General features: G+C 53.0%; 1 protein-coding gene across 1 annotated transcript in view; it reads left to right on the top strand.

Annotated features, from left to right (window-relative positions):
• CFDP1 (craniofacial development protein 1) overlaps positions 1-11858 on the top strand; it is a gene marked incomplete at its 5' end in the record, with an annotated part of 63415 nt that extends 51557 nt beyond the window's left edge. Inside the window, 2 exons of the mRNA XM_009079887.1 lie at positions 5907-6065; positions 11117-11858. Coding sequence (XP_009078135.1) covers positions 5907-6065; positions 11117-11207 — 250 coding nt within the window. The remainder of the gene's footprint in view (positions 1-5906; positions 6066-11116) is intronic.
• Positions 11859-17423: the final 5565 nt, after the last annotated feature.

Genomic DNA, 17423 nt, shown 5'->3' with positions numbered 1-17423 from the left:
GATGAAATCATGTCATCTCTCTGAGTCCATGTTTATTTCTGCAAAAGTAAAGATTGCTCTGCAGTGCCTCATGGAGGGTCACCAGATGTTTAGATGTTTTGGATGGATGCTGGAAGGTGATGGAGTGCCCAGCACCAAATTGTCTCTGCTCTGGGAGGTGCAAAAGTCTGTGATGAGGCCAGAGGAGATGCCCCACTCTGTTGTCTTGTCAGAACCAGCATCACCTAAAAAATATGTGTCTTTGTCCAAGTCTTGCAGCAGCTACTTTGTCACAAGATCCTCATTGGCAGAACAGGTTATTTGCCACTGTTTAACAGGGGCTCAGGGGGCTGAGTTTCATTAATGGGGGAAATTAAGCATCTTGTTTGTGATTTGCATAAATCAGTGACTGTTTGGCCACACTATTTCCCCAAAACATGACATAACAAGAAGAGGGGTGGAGGAGTGTTGGGGTGTTAGCTAAGCATCAGTAACATCCTGTTTTAAGTTCAGCATTTGCTTCTTATAAATTGCAACCTTCTTAAAAGTATTGATAGACAGATGACAGAAGTAGGACCTTCCTGCTACAGAAGTTGTTATCCACAGCAAGGAGGATGCTACAAGGTGGATGGAGAAGCAGCGCAGGGTCTGTGGACTGCACATCTGCAGAGCCAGCAGACACAGAGCAGCAGAGGGTTTGTGATCCCCAAGGGTGGAGGTCAGGCTGGAGCTGGGGATGCTGATGGCTCCTTGGTCAACATGTCCTTTGGGCATACTTCATTCATTGGAGTTGGACAGTATGAACTGTCACAGCTCCTGCAGTCTTATCCCACTGGTCCCTGCCTGCTTCTGACCATAAGCTTAATCTTCTTTGGCCAACTGGTGCTGGTTCAGCTGCTAAATAGTCTCCATAGGTATTTCACAAAGATGCGAGGTACTTTCCCAGTGTTCCTCTTCAACAGGTGCAGCATGGCTGTTGTGGATAGGAGAGGCTGATTTGCAAAGACATCTGAGGTTTGCTGTATTGAGGGAAACGTGAGGGCAAGCAGGAGGAGCAGCACAGTGCAAAGTGTGCCTTTGGGTAGCAGCAATCTTCTGCACGGATGGAGGAAGGAAACAGCTTGGCAGCAGCAGAGCAGACAGATAGCTCAGTGAATCACAGGTTCAGCATGAGTCAATGCTGTCACACGGCTATGAGAAAGGCACACGTCATAGGAGGCCGTGTAAGGAGTTGCATGCTTCACAAGGCATCTGAAGCATTCCTCCAGCTCCCGGTGCCGGTAAACCCGTCACTGCAGCTATTCCTGTTTTGGATGCTGTGTTTATGGGTGATCTGGGCCAATAGCAGAGAGTCCAGGGAGAGCAGTGAGAGTGGTCAGAAGGCTGGAAACCATGAGGAATGAGAAAAGCTTGAAAGGACCAGGGATTGTTTAGTCTAGGACAGAGCAAGCTAAGCGGGGGAGCAATATGAAGAGCTTTCAAAGACATAAAAGACTGCTGCAAAAAGTGAGGGAATGATCTGTTCTTAGTTGCTACTAGGAAGAAGATATCAAGCAAGGAAATTCAGTCATTGGGGAAGACTTACCTAAGTGAAAGGCTGATGAAGTACTGAAACCTCTGGTGTTTGTGGGGTTGGTGTCAGGAGGCCTTCAGAGCACCCATCTCTGGGTGGGTGGGTGAGGAACTCATCTTGCTTTGACTGGTAGGATGCACTACAAGACCTATGTAGCCATGTTTCCCAATTGCTGGAAGATTATTTTATAAAGTTTGTGGTGAAATGTGCCTCTTTGGAGCAGGCATGCATTTCCCAGACAGTGCTGACCTTCATGTTACAAAACATCAGGGATTACTTGTGGCTGTGACAATTTATCAGTGACATAGCAGCAATTCTCCGAGGTCCTGGTCAGGCTGCAGGATTGTACCGAGATGGGAGGAAGCCTCTTTGTTAAGGACAGGGATAGAGAGCAAGTTCGCCTACAGTAGGACAGCAAGGGAGCCCGTGGCTTGCTGCTTGTCGCTGTGTACAACCATGCCAGATGATGCACAGGCACAGTCCTTGTCCTGCTGACATTAGATCGTGCAGGGGAATCCCCCCCACCAAGGCAGAGCTCCCCAGCACTTTTTTCTTGCTGGTTCAGGAGCTGACTTTGGCCGTGCTTTTTAATTGTGAAAATTCAGAGCGTGTCTTTGTGTCCTAAATAGGCGATTGTCCTCATCGTCATCCCCGGGATCCATTATGTCTTAGCAAATTACTTTCTCTCTTTTAAATGCCTTAGTGATTAAAGATGCCACAGCAGATACCCTTAATGAGTACAAAAAGGGTAATAATTCGTCTTGTTGGCACTGAATGCAATTAATCAGGCCCCTTTACTTGCTTTTTAAACAGATGAGGCATTTAAGGCCAGGCAAGTTTTTAATTGGACTTTAATGTCTCTCATTTACTTCATTTTGGCACAAGCATAGGAATTCCCACCCCCAGGTTTGCTGTTGGATTTATTCAGGGTGATGAAAGGCTCAGCATGGAGGGAAGACTCAGCAGCAGACTTGAACATGTCCTTCAGCCTGTGCCTGGCCAGTCCAGGCTTGGTCCTGCTGCAGCAGCACAGAGTTGTCCAGACCGGAGCAAAGCCACGTCATCCAGTCCAGAACCTGTTTCCAGCATGAGGCTGACACTGGATATTCAGAGTATTTTTGGAGTAGTCATCAACACAAGGGTGCACCATAGCCTGTCTTTTTTTATCAGGTTCCTTTGCCTTGAAGGAATTGTTGACTTTTGAGTTGACTTGTGGGCACCCTTCATGGAGGTCCATGATTCTGTAACTTCAAACATGGAGTGAATTATAACTCTTAAGAGATATTCATGTCCAAGAGGGGATATAGGGGCCTTGAGCACCATTACAGGTGGATGTGTGCATGTAGACATTGTTAATTTATGTCAGGAATTGCCATGGGAGAAAAGCTGCATGATGAGCAAGTCTCATCTAGCTTGCAGCCCCTGCTCCCTGCTATGAAGCCAGTACTACCTCTTCTTCCACCTCTGGCCATAAACAATCTTGCCTTTGGTTCCCTTCCCTCCTGTATGTTTTCCACTGTGGTTTGGGGATAGCAGTGGCCTGTCAGCATGTCCCAGTCTGTGTTTCATGCAGGGACGTGTTCATCAGCTCAGCTTGGCCGATTGGCCCCTGTCCCAGCTCAGCTCTTCCCCACCAGCAGCCAACAGCCTGAGGTTCAGCCGAAAAGGCATCAGTCTCGGCATGTGTGAGCCTGTTTGTCACTCTGCAGGGCAGGTATTGCTCTAACACCCAGGAGAGATCCCAAAACAGCTTCAAGTGGGTTTTTCCAGGTGCATGCCGTGTCCTTTGCAGAGTCAGGCCTGTCCTCCACTGCATGGTTCAGGTGAACAGTGGCTGTGGGTGCACACCCATGGAACTGTTAGTGGATGCAGATGAGCTGTGGGTGGCCCTTGGACAGGTGAGATGGCTCTTACACCATTGGGGGGTTTTGCCCCAATAAGTATTTAGGGACAAGGGATAACACCCTCCACTTCTGCATCTCTGCTTTTACCACTTCAAAGGTAGGAAAATCATAAGCACAAGTGTGTCTGAAAGGTTAAATGTATTCAGAGAAATGTGTTGTTGAATACCTTGTGTTAATTTTAACACCTGCTTCCTGCCAGGCTGGGGGCAGAGGAGCTTTGCAAGCCGGATCAACCATAGCACTTCTCTAGATCTGTCTCAGGACATCTTTAAGGTCACCCAGTACAGTGTAAGAAACTGCTGTGCACAAGCACCAGGCTTTGCCATCCAGGCAGCTGCACAGCAGGGAATGCCATGGGGGATGCTTGCCCAATATTTTGTTTGGTTTGGCCATACCCTTTATCATATCTCCTCTCAGACTCCCTTGCAACTTGAACACACATCTGATACTGGATTTGGTGGTTGTGCAAGGTTTGTGTGTAGCCCTGGGTAGCCTGGGAACCAAATATCTCCCGTTTTATCTTGTGTTGGAACATCTTTGCCCATTTTACCCCCTTGCACCACTTTCCTGCTGCCTGCAGATAAGGATACCTGGAGCCATCACGTCTTGAAAAGTCAGGGAGACTTGGAGGGTGAGCTGGGATCAAGAGTTTATTGTGTGACCATGATGTGAAGGACTGTAGACATCTTGATGAGATGTTCAGGAATAAAGGTGAATCAAAGAGCATCCAGCTAGTTCTGTGTCCCCACAGGGTGAAAAGTGCTGGCTGTTTGCCTGTGCTCCAGCATGGGCAGGCACTGAAGAAAATAAGAGGGTTGGGTCCTAGGACATTTCTGCTCCTCTGGCTGGGCAGTGTGAGGGGCAGGCAGCTTTGTCCAGTGGCTTTGGAGCTCGCCACGATGCCCTTAATCCAGAATTTGTAGCCCAAATGTATCTATGAGGAAGTTGCAACCTCAAGTGACTCTGGCCAGCCATTCTTAAATTGAGTCTTCTGGTTGAGGCTTACAGAGATGTCATTTTCTTTGATTTAATTCCATATAAACTGCAGAATTATTTTCCTTCAGAGGCTTGCAAATTACAGAAGCATAAACCATGCTAATGATCCGATAAGGACAGCTTTGGATGCATTCCCAAGAATGACTACCCCTGGGCAGGACTGTGCTCGGAGAACACTGATGGAGAGAATTGCCATGCTCACCTGGCTGCCTTCCTTGGGCCCCCCTCCCCAGATTCCTCCATCTCTCAGGAACGAGAATCATTTCCTCTCTGGCTTCTTGCAGAGGCAAAGGGCCTGCAGACCTGGAGTTATCTCTGGAATGTGTGTAAACACCGAGTTCAATAGGATGCTGTTTGCCCCCCTCTCCTGGGGGGGTTTAAGAAGGGTTAATACGAGTTTGTTTTACGGGTTCCTATCCCTGAGAATTGTCTTCCTCTGAGGGCAGCCCGGCTGACCTGAGTCCCTGTGTGTGCGTTTCCCAGCATAAAGGGGAGATTCAGGGGCCCCACCACATGGGTGGGATTTCACTCCTCTCAGAACAAGGAGATGAAAAACCAAAGTGGTCTTCCTGCCAAACAGGGGTCTGGGAGATGGTGTGGGAACGCAGTGTGTGTGCACTGGGACTCGACATGTCACACGATGGTGTAACTAACAGGATTTAGGCAATCCTTGGACAGGAGCAGCTCGGGAGAAGGGTGGGGGTTACAGGCGGGTTTGGTGCCCTCATCTTCAAAGAACACTGAAACGTAAGCAGGGGGACAAAACCTTAGAAGTGACGTGTGGGCTGAGACAAAATGCATTTCAGTGAGAGGCGTAAGGAGCTCTACCTGTTTGCACAAAAAACAATTCAGATGTAAGTTCATTATGGTGTATGAGTGCGTCACTAATGAGACTCGCCTGGGCACCAGAGTGCTCTTGGATTTAGAATAAGCAGCAGCAACCAGAACCTAAAGCTAGACAAAATCAAGCATTAATACCAATGAAATGGTTAATTCCTAGATGTGTTGTCAGCACTGGTGACGCACTGAGGCTGGATCCCTTCCAGAAAACAACACTTTAACTGAAGACAAAGAACCAGGCTTAGCACAGAGGTGATCAGTGGAATGGCTTGGCCTGGTGTATACAAGAGGTCAAACTAGATGATTTAATGATCTCTTTTGGCCTGAAAGCTCTCTGTTCTCTTAAGAAGATAAATGAAAAAGCCCTTTCACAAAAAGCGAGCACTTGAGATATGTGTGTAATGAACTCTGCTGCTTCCAGGGGAACGGCGGAGCAGGATCTGCAGGAAGCGTGACCTTGCCGCCTGCAGGCTGCCTGGGGTTGGTGGCCATCTGTTAGTGGCCGTGGCTCACCACCATCGAGGCCACCACTTTCACGTGTGATGTTTCTCAGCTCTGCTTTTAATTGCCATCTCCCTGCATTTAAGTAACATTTGCTCCCTAATCTCTGTCAGGGTGAAGAGGCCAAGCGGTATGAGTAGCCTCTTGGGGAAGATCGGTGCCAAAAAGCAGAAGATGAGCACACTGGAGAAATCTAAACTGGACTGGGAGAACTTCAAGGAGGAGGAGGGGATTGTGGAGGAGCTGGCAATCCACAACCGAGGGAAAGACGGGTAAGAGGGACTTTGCCTGGTATCTTTCCAGCATTTCCTACCACTTCCTATACATATGGGAAGCCCATTGCTTGCTACAGAGTTCAGAAAACCCACAGGATTTCTTCTAGGATTTTTTCTAGGGATACATAAAGCCAGTAGCTGCTGTAGGTATCACAGGGAGACAGGTAAGCCTGCAAACACCTGTCACTCTTTGCTAACAACCCTGTGAGCTCTCCAAATACAGCCAATGTCTGGCTTTATCGTCTCTCCTGCTAGTGGCACAGATGCAGCATGAGCCGGTCTGATGCAGCACTCCCATCAGGAAACACAATTGCCTTTGCCCTGCTTGTTTTGTTTTAAATTGGGAGGTATGGTTTTTATTCTGTTCCTCAAATGACTCATTCCAGCTGCATCTGTCCTCCCTCCTCCTGCATAAAGATGTGTGCAAACCCTGAACAGCTGGCAAGGTGCGTTAAGGATTATGGCAGCGCTGGGCGTTGGTTGTGTGCATCAAGCAATGTTCACTCCAGTGAAGTTAATGGAAGTATCATAAAAGTAAATGGCAATGCTGTAAATAAAACAGAAAGTTAATAACATGCACTGCAGGGAGTGATAATGAGATCAGAAGCAGCATTTCCACTACACAAGTTCTTTACTAAGCTCTGGGAAAACGTAACCAGCTTAATGGGCAGCTCATAAAATGTGTATTTTCTTATAAGCTGTTCTTTTACTCTGCAGGAAAAACTCAGAGCTTCTGCAGTCCAGTTCTGGATTTTGTATTTCAAAAAGATATTTCATAACTGTCAAACTATCAAATAGATATTTTCAGTTTGGTCCTGCATCCTTCCACAACACCCCTTCTCCATCAGATCTCCCCTGTTTCTGGTCCCTTGCCCTTGAACAAGTAGAGCAATGCAGTGGCAGTGCTGCAGAGAGGCAGGTGTTCCTCTGAGATCCCTGAAATCCAAGGAGGTGAATGATTCATACCATATACAGGTGTGGCAGAGCAGGGTTTTGTGCCATTTCTTGTATGCCCAAACATAGTATGTCGACCTTTCTTGGCCAATGCTGTTTCCTCTCCCACCCCATACAAGCAGGACAGTTTGCTCTTCACGCCTGGCAAACCTTTCCAAACACGCTCACGTAATGACCCTTGAAGGCTGAAGAAGGGATCAGCACACTGAAGATGAGCAAAGCAGAGCAGCAATTTTAAGAGCATCTTTAATTTTGGACAGCTTTGGGTTTTGCTGCTTGTCACATCCCAGGATAGAAAATCTGCTGAGCTCTTGGCAAGCATTTTTTTGTCATTAAACAAATGAGGAACATGATGCCATGATAACTTTAGACAGTCCTTACAAATATGTTTGTGCTAGTCAGGCATGTAATGTGAGGGGATCAACTGAGTATCTGCTCACTGGGAATTACTTCCACCTTAAAGGTAAAGGAAGGGAGGAGCACCGATGGAAGTGCAGCCCACTGCATTTCTGTTCACAGGCCACCTCTGAACGCCCACGGTGTGAAGGGTACTGCACCCTTACAGAGCAGCCAGCCTGCCTGGAGGGCAGGTCACACAGACGACTGCTGCCAGCCTCGGGTCATTTCACAGGAGCCTGTTGTCCCTTCTGCAGCCGCCTCTTCTCCTTTAATAATGTCGGCCGTGCTCCCCCTTCAGTGGGCAATCATTTACACATCTCTATGAAAATTGTAATGAGCTGTTGTTAACCCTTCAACCCAGGCAGGAGGGTGTGGGGCACTGCCTTTAATCTCTGGTGCCGTTAGAAACCTCTGCTCCCCACATGTCCTGCTGTGTGATTGTAAATGTCTGCCTGACGAGGAAAGCCACAGCCCACTCCTGGATGTTTGCTCAAAGCCACATGTGCCTGTGCACTTGCAGAGATGGTCCATGCTTGTCTTGAGGAAGGCAGGAGACACTTTTTGCTCCTGAGGGAAGGCAGGCTGAATTTATTTTTGTGGTAACCTTGCAGAAGTTGCTGTTGACAGCCCAGAGCTCCTCATGCCCCAGACCTCCTCATGCCTCAGACTTCCCTGGCCCTTCTCTGGCAGCAGCACATGCTCAGCCAGAACGCTGGCAGTCAGCAGAGCAATGGGGCTGCGGCATCTTTCTTCTGCCAGTGCCAGTTATCTGCCAACCACAGCCTGGGCCCAGGATTCCTGTGGCAGAGGGGACATGTGCTGTCCCATGGCTTTGTCCTCCCTTGCCTCTGATTTTCCACCCCTCGTATCACCAGCCGCAGCTGGTGATTTGCATTTCCTCTGGAGCAGGGTCTGGGCTTGTGCAGCCTGGCTGTATCAGGTCCTGAGGGCCTGTCCTGGATTTGACAGGAGGGACTGGAGTAAGGAGTGGAGGCACCTATCCCCTTTGCTGTTGATCTCTCTGATGTGCTTTATAAATGGAAATCTGCAGTGGCCTCTTAATTGGGCCACCTTTGTAGGGCAGCCCCGTGGGGGAGCAGCCAGCCCCGTGCACTCCTGCACCGGGTGACTGATGGTGACTGGCAGGGGACAGGCAGCACCACTGAGACCCTCCCCAGAGCAGCTTGCAGCCGCCCTCATTAGCAGAGAGCCTCACTCCCGAAGGATTTACCTTCCTCTGCTGTGGATCACAGCTGCCCTGATTCCGCACGGGTTGATAATTTACAGGAAGGTATTGATTCAGGTAGCAAAGGTTGTTTAGGCAAGTGCAGGACGGGTGTTTGTGCCTTGCTCGTGCACTTTGTACTGTGTTTGGCAGCACCTTGCTGGCAGCTGCATGGAGCCAGCTGAGAACAGAGACAGAGCTGCAGCTCAGGCACAGGGTTCAGAGTAGAGGGGCTTGTGCCGACCCTGCAATTTCCCTGCTCATGTCTGTCAGCACCTCCAGCATCTGTGCCTGCAGCACAAGCTGGCCAGGCCCCACAAACCCGGGTGTATGCGCAGGTTGTGCCTGTAGGGTCTGCTGTGGCCCCTGTGGCACTTTGCTGTGGCTGGCCAAGGACAATGCCATGGGGTGACGTCGCAGTTCCCCCTCCATGCAGCGCTGCTGGCAGCGGCTGTGAGACCACATTCCTGGTTCATGATCCATATCCATCCCCCAGGAACCAGGCCCTGCCCACCGGAGAGGCACAGCAGTCACAGAGGAGGAGGAGGAGGGAGGCAGTGACCTCTTGCTAGGGTTGGGAGGTGGGTATTGCAGAGGGGCTGAAGGAGCTTCAGATTCAGAGCTCAGGCTGTTGCTGCCCAGGGTGTTACCAGATTAATAGCAGAAACTCCTGTCCTTGCCTTCCCGACCGTGGTCATGGTTGGTGTTTAGCAGCAGAGGGGGAGGAAAACCACACGCCCAGCAATATGACACACTGTTATAGCCAGCATGACCCCCCAGCTTCCTTCCCGTGGCCTCTCTGAGCCCGGCCCCGGGAGCAGGTCACCTCCCTGCTTGCAGGGATGAAGGGAAGCGACACTCCCCTGCCTGCCTTTCCTGAATCAGTGTGGGGAGGGGGCCTCAGCACCCAGCCCAGCTCCAACAGCGAGGGGCAGGGGCCAGAAAAGCACCTCCTTGCAGCCAGCCCATAGTCTGCGTTACGCCGCGCTGGTCCCTGCCCCTCGCAGCCGGCGGAGATGAGCTGACCCAGTTGTGTCAGCACGAGATGGGCTGGAGCTGCGATGGGAATGGGGTGGCAGCAGGGACGTTCATCTGCTTGGGGGAATCACTCGCTGACATGAATCCGGATTAATTCATTTCCAATGATGACTGGGTGGGCAGGAGTGTCAGGGCTGTCCCTTGCAGCAAGGGCAAAGACAGCCTGGTGCTGGGAGCACATTCAGCTCCCACATTGGATCGTTGTAGCATAAAGAATCACAGAAGCATAGAACAGTTTGGGTCAGAAGGGGCCTGTAAGGGCCATCTAATCCAACCCTCTGCAGTGAGTGGGGGTATCTTCAACTAGATCAGGTTGCTTAGATCCCTATCCAGCCTGACCTTGCTCATCACCAAAGGTCCTTCTGTCTGAGAGAGAGCACTGGTGCTAGGGGGAGAAGGCTTCAACCTTCCCATGCAGTTGGGTCTTGGGCACCTTCACACATGCTGCCAGCCACCCAACAGCCTAGAAAACCCACAGAGCCTGTGATGTTCATCTTCCCTGCGGCCTTTGGTCTTGCTTTCAAGCAGTGGGTCGCTCTGGTGAGCAGGCACCAGCTGCGGTGCAGGAAAAGCAGTGACCGACAGAGGAGCCGAATGCAGTGGCTCCGCATGCGTCTCTCACACGAGCGTAATGACCTTGTCATGACAGTCCAGTGTTTGCCACCCTGGAACAAATGCAAAACAATAGTGATGATTCAATTACAGCTCCTGTTTTGAATTGCAATTTCGCTCCCTCTGTAGGTTAATTACTAGCACAGCCCCAGGCTGTCTGTGGCAAGGGTTTGCAGCGAAGTACATTGAAATTCAGCTGCGTGCCATAAATGAGTGGCAAGGTGCTTTTCCAGGCACAGGCGTGTCTTATTCCTCGCAGCACTCAGGTGCCACGCTGAGGGGCAGCAGTAAATACTCAGCAGTGGTTAGAAGCTGGTCTGTGGCTGGGAAGCCCCTGGCCTGGATCCCTGAGCTGCTGCAGGCTTGCTGGGTGATGCTCTTTACACTCATCATGCTCCCTGTGCCTGTTCCCAGCTTGTATTGTGGGTCTGTCAGCTTGTATTGTGGGTCATGCTGCTGTGGTTGGGTTTGAGATGCTTTGCTGGGTGATGTGTGGGCCTGCTCTGATCCCCTTCAGGATGCCTGTGAAGGACATTTCGCAGCTGTAGGAGAAGAGCTGGAGCCAGAAGCAGCCAGTTTAGATCTCCAGCCTATGGGGACCACTCACCCCAGACCTTTGCAAGTCCCTCAGGAGACAGCCAGCAGGCCACAGAGCAGTTTCAGTGTCCATAGGGGATGTTCAGTGCAGTGGAGAGAGAGGGAGGGAGGTGGATGTTGCCTTCCCTCCCTGCTTGCCTCTTCAGTTGGGCTTTGCCCCAGGCTGGGGCCGCACTGGCTGCCACAGGTACTGCTTACAGCCTCTGCCTCTGCCTCCCTGCAGGTACATTGAGAAGAAAGCGTTCCTGGAGCGTGTGGATCACAGGCAGTTCGAAATCGAACGTGACATCAGACTCAGCAGGATGAAGCCCTGATGTGCCGCAGGTGGCCGCAGGGGATCCTGCTCCCTTCTGTGCCCGAGGGCTGGCTGGGCACTGCTGGCCACCCACGGACCACCAAGCATGGAGACTGTTCTCTACCCAGGACTCAGCCTGTATGTCTCAGTGTACAGGTTTTTTCTTTTACTGTAATAGTTTGGGGAGGGTATTCGTCAGTGGGCAGGGAGCACTGTGAAGGTTAAATGGCCCAGCAGGTGACAGAAGACACCGGCATGATTCTGGCAGCAGCTTTTCAAGGCCAAGAGGTGGTGACACCCATCCTTTGCCAACCCCAGGTGCTTCTGGTAGCAGGGGGAGCTGCCAAGGCTGGGAGGGTGCTGCCCTGTTTGGTGGTGAGAGCTGCGGGAAGGTTTCGCGGCTGCTGTGCGTGCACAAGCTGTAGGCTGGAGCCCTTTTCCTGGCTCTGCCAGCCCCGCAGCACTCCCTGCCCCTCCGCCCTCTGCTCCTGTCCAGACAAAGCTGAACTGTCTGTACTTGTTTGTGGGGTCTGATGATGCTGGGGGGGTTTAAGCAAGCTGATGAAGAAATCCTTCCTTGTTCATGCTGTCAAGAAGATGGGAGCAGCTGCAGCAGGCAGGAAGGGCCAGGATCTGAGTGTTCACTTGAATAAAGTATTCCATCCCAACAGTCTTGCATGCTGGCAGCGTGGTTTGTGTGGGAGGAATAGGACAAAGAAATTAAGGGTCTCATACAGTAAGGAGTGTCTTGACTGCAGTCATAAAACCACTGCTCGGAGGTGCCTGGTGTTTGCCCTGATAGCAGCCTGGGGATCAGAGCAAGTGCTTGGATCGCTTTCCCTCCATTGTACTGGGGCTGGCAGTGGTATTAAATCCAGAACTGGGGGTGACAAGGTCAGTGTAGTCCTGTAGCAGTGCTGCAGGAGTAAGGAAGCCCACTCAAGGCATAGCCACGCAGGGACATTCAGCAAGTGCAGCTGTCTGGAAGGGCAGGCTGAGGCTCCTGGGTGTGGAGCAAGCGGCTGGAGCTGGAGGCCAGCAGTGCACTGTCATCCCAGCCATCCCTGCTGGCCTGGCGCTGGTGGAGTTGGGCAGTTCCCGATGTTTGGCCTGTGCACATGCTCAGAGTAGATGTGCTTAGCAGTGTTTCCCTGTGGGATTCTCTGTGCCCACTCAGTGGGACTCAGTGCTGTGCCAGGGGAAAGTGGCACGAGCCCCATCCTTCCTGCTAACAGGGTGAGTGATGCTGCCACTGCCACTGGCCCCTTGCCTACGGCTCTGAGCACAGTCTCAGCCTTGGGCTCACATGTCCAGTGCTGAGTCAGCCCTTGCTCTGTGGCCATGTTGCAGGATAGATGAGAACAAAACACCACGTGCTCAGGGGAGCTGCAGCTTTTGGCACCCTGTTCTGTACAGAATCAGCTGTAATGGACCTACTTAAATGAGCCTGAAATTGGACAGAAACAAAACAACAGGGTGATGACATGTTTTCATCTCCAAACACTTCCAAGCCACTTGCTGCTCTGGTTTAGGTTGCAAAAACAACTGGAGTCCCTATCCAAGACATTGTTTTGGGGATATATCAGCTTGGAGGTCCTGGGTGGGAGCGAGCAGCCCTGGCTGGACCTCTGTGGGGTCTGCAGTGCAAGGCAGGTGCTGCTGCAGTAGCCAGGCTGCCCTCCTGCTTGGGATGGTGGTGCCAAACCATCTCCAACCCCCCTTCTTCTTGTGTGCTGGGCTGGGAGGTGGCTGGTCCTGCGGTCCTTGCAGGGTCCCTCCCAGTAGGGACGCCAAGGCAGCCAAGGTTTGTTTTGCTGCAGATCCCTGACGATGGTGAGATGCTGGATGCCGGGGCAGCCACTGGGAGGGCTGGGCCTGCTGTTCGTGCTGAGCAGCCAGGAAAATAGTTTGGCTTTTGCTCCACTGGTGCCGAGAGGAGAGGAGGGAATATTGGGGATCTGCCCTATGTCCTTTCATGACTGTGCTCCTGGGGCTTTGCGTGCTGGATGGGGGTGGACAAGGGTCATGTCACCCCTGCACAGGGCAAGTCCCTGTGGTGTCTGTCTCCTGGGGGCTGCCAACTGAAATCTTTGCTGTGGTGTGGGAATCTCAGCTACATTGTAGGACTCATTCTGCTTCAGCTGCTCAGCAACACCTTGGGGTTAAAAGTAGGTAAGAAATGGAAAACAATTCTATGCGTTGTATTATGAGCAAGAGCAGAATGGAGATGCAACAGGGGAACCTTTGGTGACCCCAAAGGCCAGAGGCACCAAACCCAGCCCTGCTCTTAAAAGCCTTAAAGAGCTTCAGGCTGTATCTAGAGTGAGCCCTGCAGCAACATCAGGCTCTGGATGGCTTGGAGGTGGCTTTGGATTCAGATGCATACTAATGGTGTGTCACTGGGATGTGGCCAGCACAGCTTCCACTGGCATAGTGGTGAGCTGGGAAAATCAATGACCCCCAGTTTATGGGATCCTGCCTGCCAGCCCCAGCTCTGTTCTCCACAAACCCTCTGGCCTCTCTCCTCCAGGGTTTTTCCTTCCCTCAACTGAGCACACGTGGAAAATTTTGAAATCTTGGAAGCAACTCAACCTGCTGGAAAAGTGTGGTGGTGGCCGAGAGCCTCAGCTCCCCTCTCCACTAGGCTCCCCAGCCCAGAGCAGCGTGGCATGCCCAGCTTGGCTCAAGGATGCCAGGCTGCAGTGCCAGCTCCTTGCCCAGCAAGCTGGGACAGGCTTGGCGGGACAGCCAGGAGGCAGCCTCCAGCCTGGGCTGATTCCTGGCTTCCTGCACGCTCCCAAGTGTCCCGCGTTTTTGCTCGGTTGGATCATGTGTTCCTCGCCTCTCTTTCCTGAAGACGAGGAGTGATTTACAGGTCTCCAGAAAACACAGCTTGGCTGCTTCAGAAGAAAAAAAAAAGAAAAGCCAAACCCCCTCTGCTTGCTATTTCCATTGCCCAGGCGCCTTCCCACGAAGGGGGGTGGCCCCAGGACCCATCAGCCCTCAGCGTCCCCACCAGCCCTCGGTGTCCCCGTCAGCCCTGCACTTTCTGAAAGGAGCAACATTCCCAGTAGATGTGGGTCCCTCTTTCAAGATGTTCCCACCTTGAGCTGTCTTCTCTGGGAAGCTCACATGTCCTCTGTGGGTCAGGACCCACCCTGAGCATTTGCTTGTGACAGTTTTGGCCCTACAAGGAGTCCCTCATGGCCAGAGCATCACCTCACCCGAGGAGCTCCCCCTTCCCTGTCTGCCTGAAGAGGCCCCTTGTGCAGCTGAGCCCCAAACAAGGCTCCAATTGTGTCCCTGTGCCCCGATGGTCGAGGCTTCTGCCGCGGCGTTCGCATGTTGGAGCCACAGTAAAACCGGCTGCGTGCAACCCACAGCCACAGGCTGGGCTGTACTGGGCTGCTGGGGTTTGGGGAGGCTGTTCAGGGCCACGGGGATCGCGACAGGGAGCTAACGTTGTGCATTTAATGCTGCTTCAGCGAAAGGAATGAGGGAATAAATGCTGGCTCTCCACACGGGAGGAGGTTGGACTCTGGCTGCCTGCGAGTGCATCCCCTGGCCCCCAACAGGCTGTCCCAAGGGCTGCGGTGGGATTCACGGAGCGAGCTGCCATGGGCCAAAGCACGGCAGCTGGAGGAGTGAGCAGAGCATGGAGCTGACCCCGGGAGCACCTCCCCACAGCCAGGGCAGCAGTTACCCAAGGGGCAGGGCTAGTGCTTGGGAGGTGATGCTGGCAGAACCACATCCTCTTTTCCAAGCTGTTGGTTTTCAGCCTCTTCCCACCTCTCCCTCACAGCAATGTCCCATCTGGCAGCACAGTGGGATTCTGTTTGTGGTGTGTTCAAGGCTAACGAGGAGTAACAGAGCAGCCTGTGGGTCTCCCACCCCATCTGAGTGAGGTATCCTTGCACCAGTGGTTGGTGCTGGCACCAGCGTTTGAAGCTCAGCCACCAGCAGCGGCACAGCTTCCCTCTCCCAGTGGTGAGCCTGCCTGGGGCTGAGGATCAGTGCCAGCCCTCGCCGGGGGATGAATGGGGAGAGACAAACAGAGCCGCTACTGTTGGGGCAGTTTGAGGTCTGCGCTCCGCCTCAGCTCTTCTGGAGCTGAGGGGGTGCCCTGCCATCCTGCTCTCTGGAAAGGCAAGCAGTCTTCCCCATCATCTTCTCCCCACAGCTAAGAACCGACGCAGCTCTATGGAGAAGCACAGGGATAAATCCTGGTTGTGATCCTGTTGGGTCCCGTGATATTACAAGCCAAGAGAAATGTCCTCATTATTTCCAGAATATTGAAGTCTAATAAATCCTGTCCTGCCTTATAGGATTTATTTCTCCGTTCATTGCTAGGAGACTCAGTCCCGTGTAATCCTATTGCTGCTCCATGAGGCGGGGAGCAGCTTTCCGAAGCACGGACCTGGCAGGGCTGTGGGCAGGAGCAGGCAGCCCCAGCCAGAGGAAACGTCCCAGTTCCAGCCCCTTTCTCAGTATTTCCCACTGTCCCAGAGCTGTGCCCTGGCATGGGTTCACCAAAACACATCTCCTCTCATGGCTGGAGCATGGCTGCGCCAACAGGGCATTAATTAGCCAATTAATACGGCACGGCACAGCCCTCCCCCCATCCCATGCACATCTGCCATGCTCCCCCACGTCCCACTTTGGGGTTCTCCTACACCTTCTTGCACTATAACCAGTGGGAGAAGCTGCTAAAAGCCAGGAAAAGCCAGGCCCAGCACAGCCAGGCCCTGCAGCCACAGCAGCATCCTGCCAGAGCAGAGCCAGCCGTGCCTGGCTCACCGTACACCAGGGACTCTCTAGAAGACAATGATGGACACATGAATAGGGCTGGAAATTTTACCACTGAAGTGTTTTCCATAGCAACCATTGCTGGGGCAACCTACATCCCGAGCACCATCCTTCCCAAAACACCCAGCCCCACATCCACTGGATCCAGCGAAGAACCACAGTGTGAGCCAGGTGTGATCGTCGCTGTACCCCAGCGCCAGCGGCACAGGGATGCTCCGGCGCCAACCCAGCTCTGAGCATCCTCAGCACTGCAGGCCCCTGTAATGCTCCACTTTTCATCTTCTTTCTGGCATTTAATTCTCTCAGAGGTGGGAGAAGCCGAAGGGAGACCTGTTGGTGCCTGTCACCCCCCGGGCACTTGGCTGTGGAAGCAGGAGTGTGCGGGAGCTGTTGCCAGCTCAGGGTGCTCAGCAGTGATTTTGGCTCCAATGGACAAAAATGGGATCGAGTTCCACAGGGAACACTTTGATCTGAGCATCAACAAAGGGAGGGGGAAAAATTAAAGTCCCAAAGTGGGGAGCTTGTGGCCTCTCAGCACCCACCAAAAGTTGTGTGGTGGCAGCTTCACGCTGGGGACACCCTGGAGATCCCAGGTGACCTTTACTGCCAGCCAGGTAAGCCCATACTAGGCTGGGGGTCTTCAAAGCCAACACACCGTGTCCTCATGCTATCAGCTGAGGTGGCAGGAGAGGGACTGGGGAGCGAGGAGCCCATCGGAAGGATGCCCACAGTGCTCAGTGCCTGCACTGTCACCACTGTCACCAATAAGTGGAAACCACAACCCTCTGGCTGCGCCTGCCGGGGCAGCTGCGGTTTGCGGGCGCGACCGCAGTCTCTGCTGCCGGATGTCTCCCACCCTCGGCCCTGCCTCAGTTTTCCTCTCTGCCAGTGATGCACAGGGGAACCGTCCTCCGAGCAGGGGACAGCGGCGGTGTCTCTCGGGGACTGGCACAAACCCTGCTTTTGGGGCAAGGGCATGTTTTTGGAGTCTGGCTGGCCTCGACTGCTGCTGCATGCTGTTGTGGCCCAAAGCTAACCTGGAGGGTGAGAGGAAATGCCACGGCCAGGACTGCAGCCAGGAGACACGGGTAGGGGCACATTCCTGGCCTGCCTCCACACGCACCGCTCGCTCACTGCCCGCGGTGCTCGCAGGGCTGCTCACAGCCCACGTGGCTGCCAGGCACTCCTCGTGCCCCTGCCCTTGGTTCCCTGTGTGCTCCTGGCTCTCACACACCTGGGGAGCAGTGTGGGTGTCCGTGTAGCTTGTGCATGCCCACAGGGCCTGTGTCCCCAGGGCTCACACACGTGTGTCCCACAGCGCCCAGGGAGCCCCGCGGGGAGCAGGGACTGCGGCACGGCACGTGGTGGTGCCAGGCCCAGGCTCACCAGCTGCTGGCCATGTTGCCAGGCTGTTGGAACAGGCCAGGCA

Source organism: Acanthisitta chloris, unplaced genomic scaffold, assembly GCF_000695815.1.
Source record: "Acanthisitta chloris isolate BGI_N310 unplaced genomic scaffold, ASM69581v1 scaffold25678, whole genome shotgun sequence".
Taxonomy (NCBI): domain Eukaryota; kingdom Metazoa; phylum Chordata; class Aves; order Passeriformes; family Acanthisittidae; genus Acanthisitta; species Acanthisitta chloris.
Note: the sequence above shows the minus strand (reverse complement) of the source record. Positions and strands in the feature narration are given on the sequence as shown.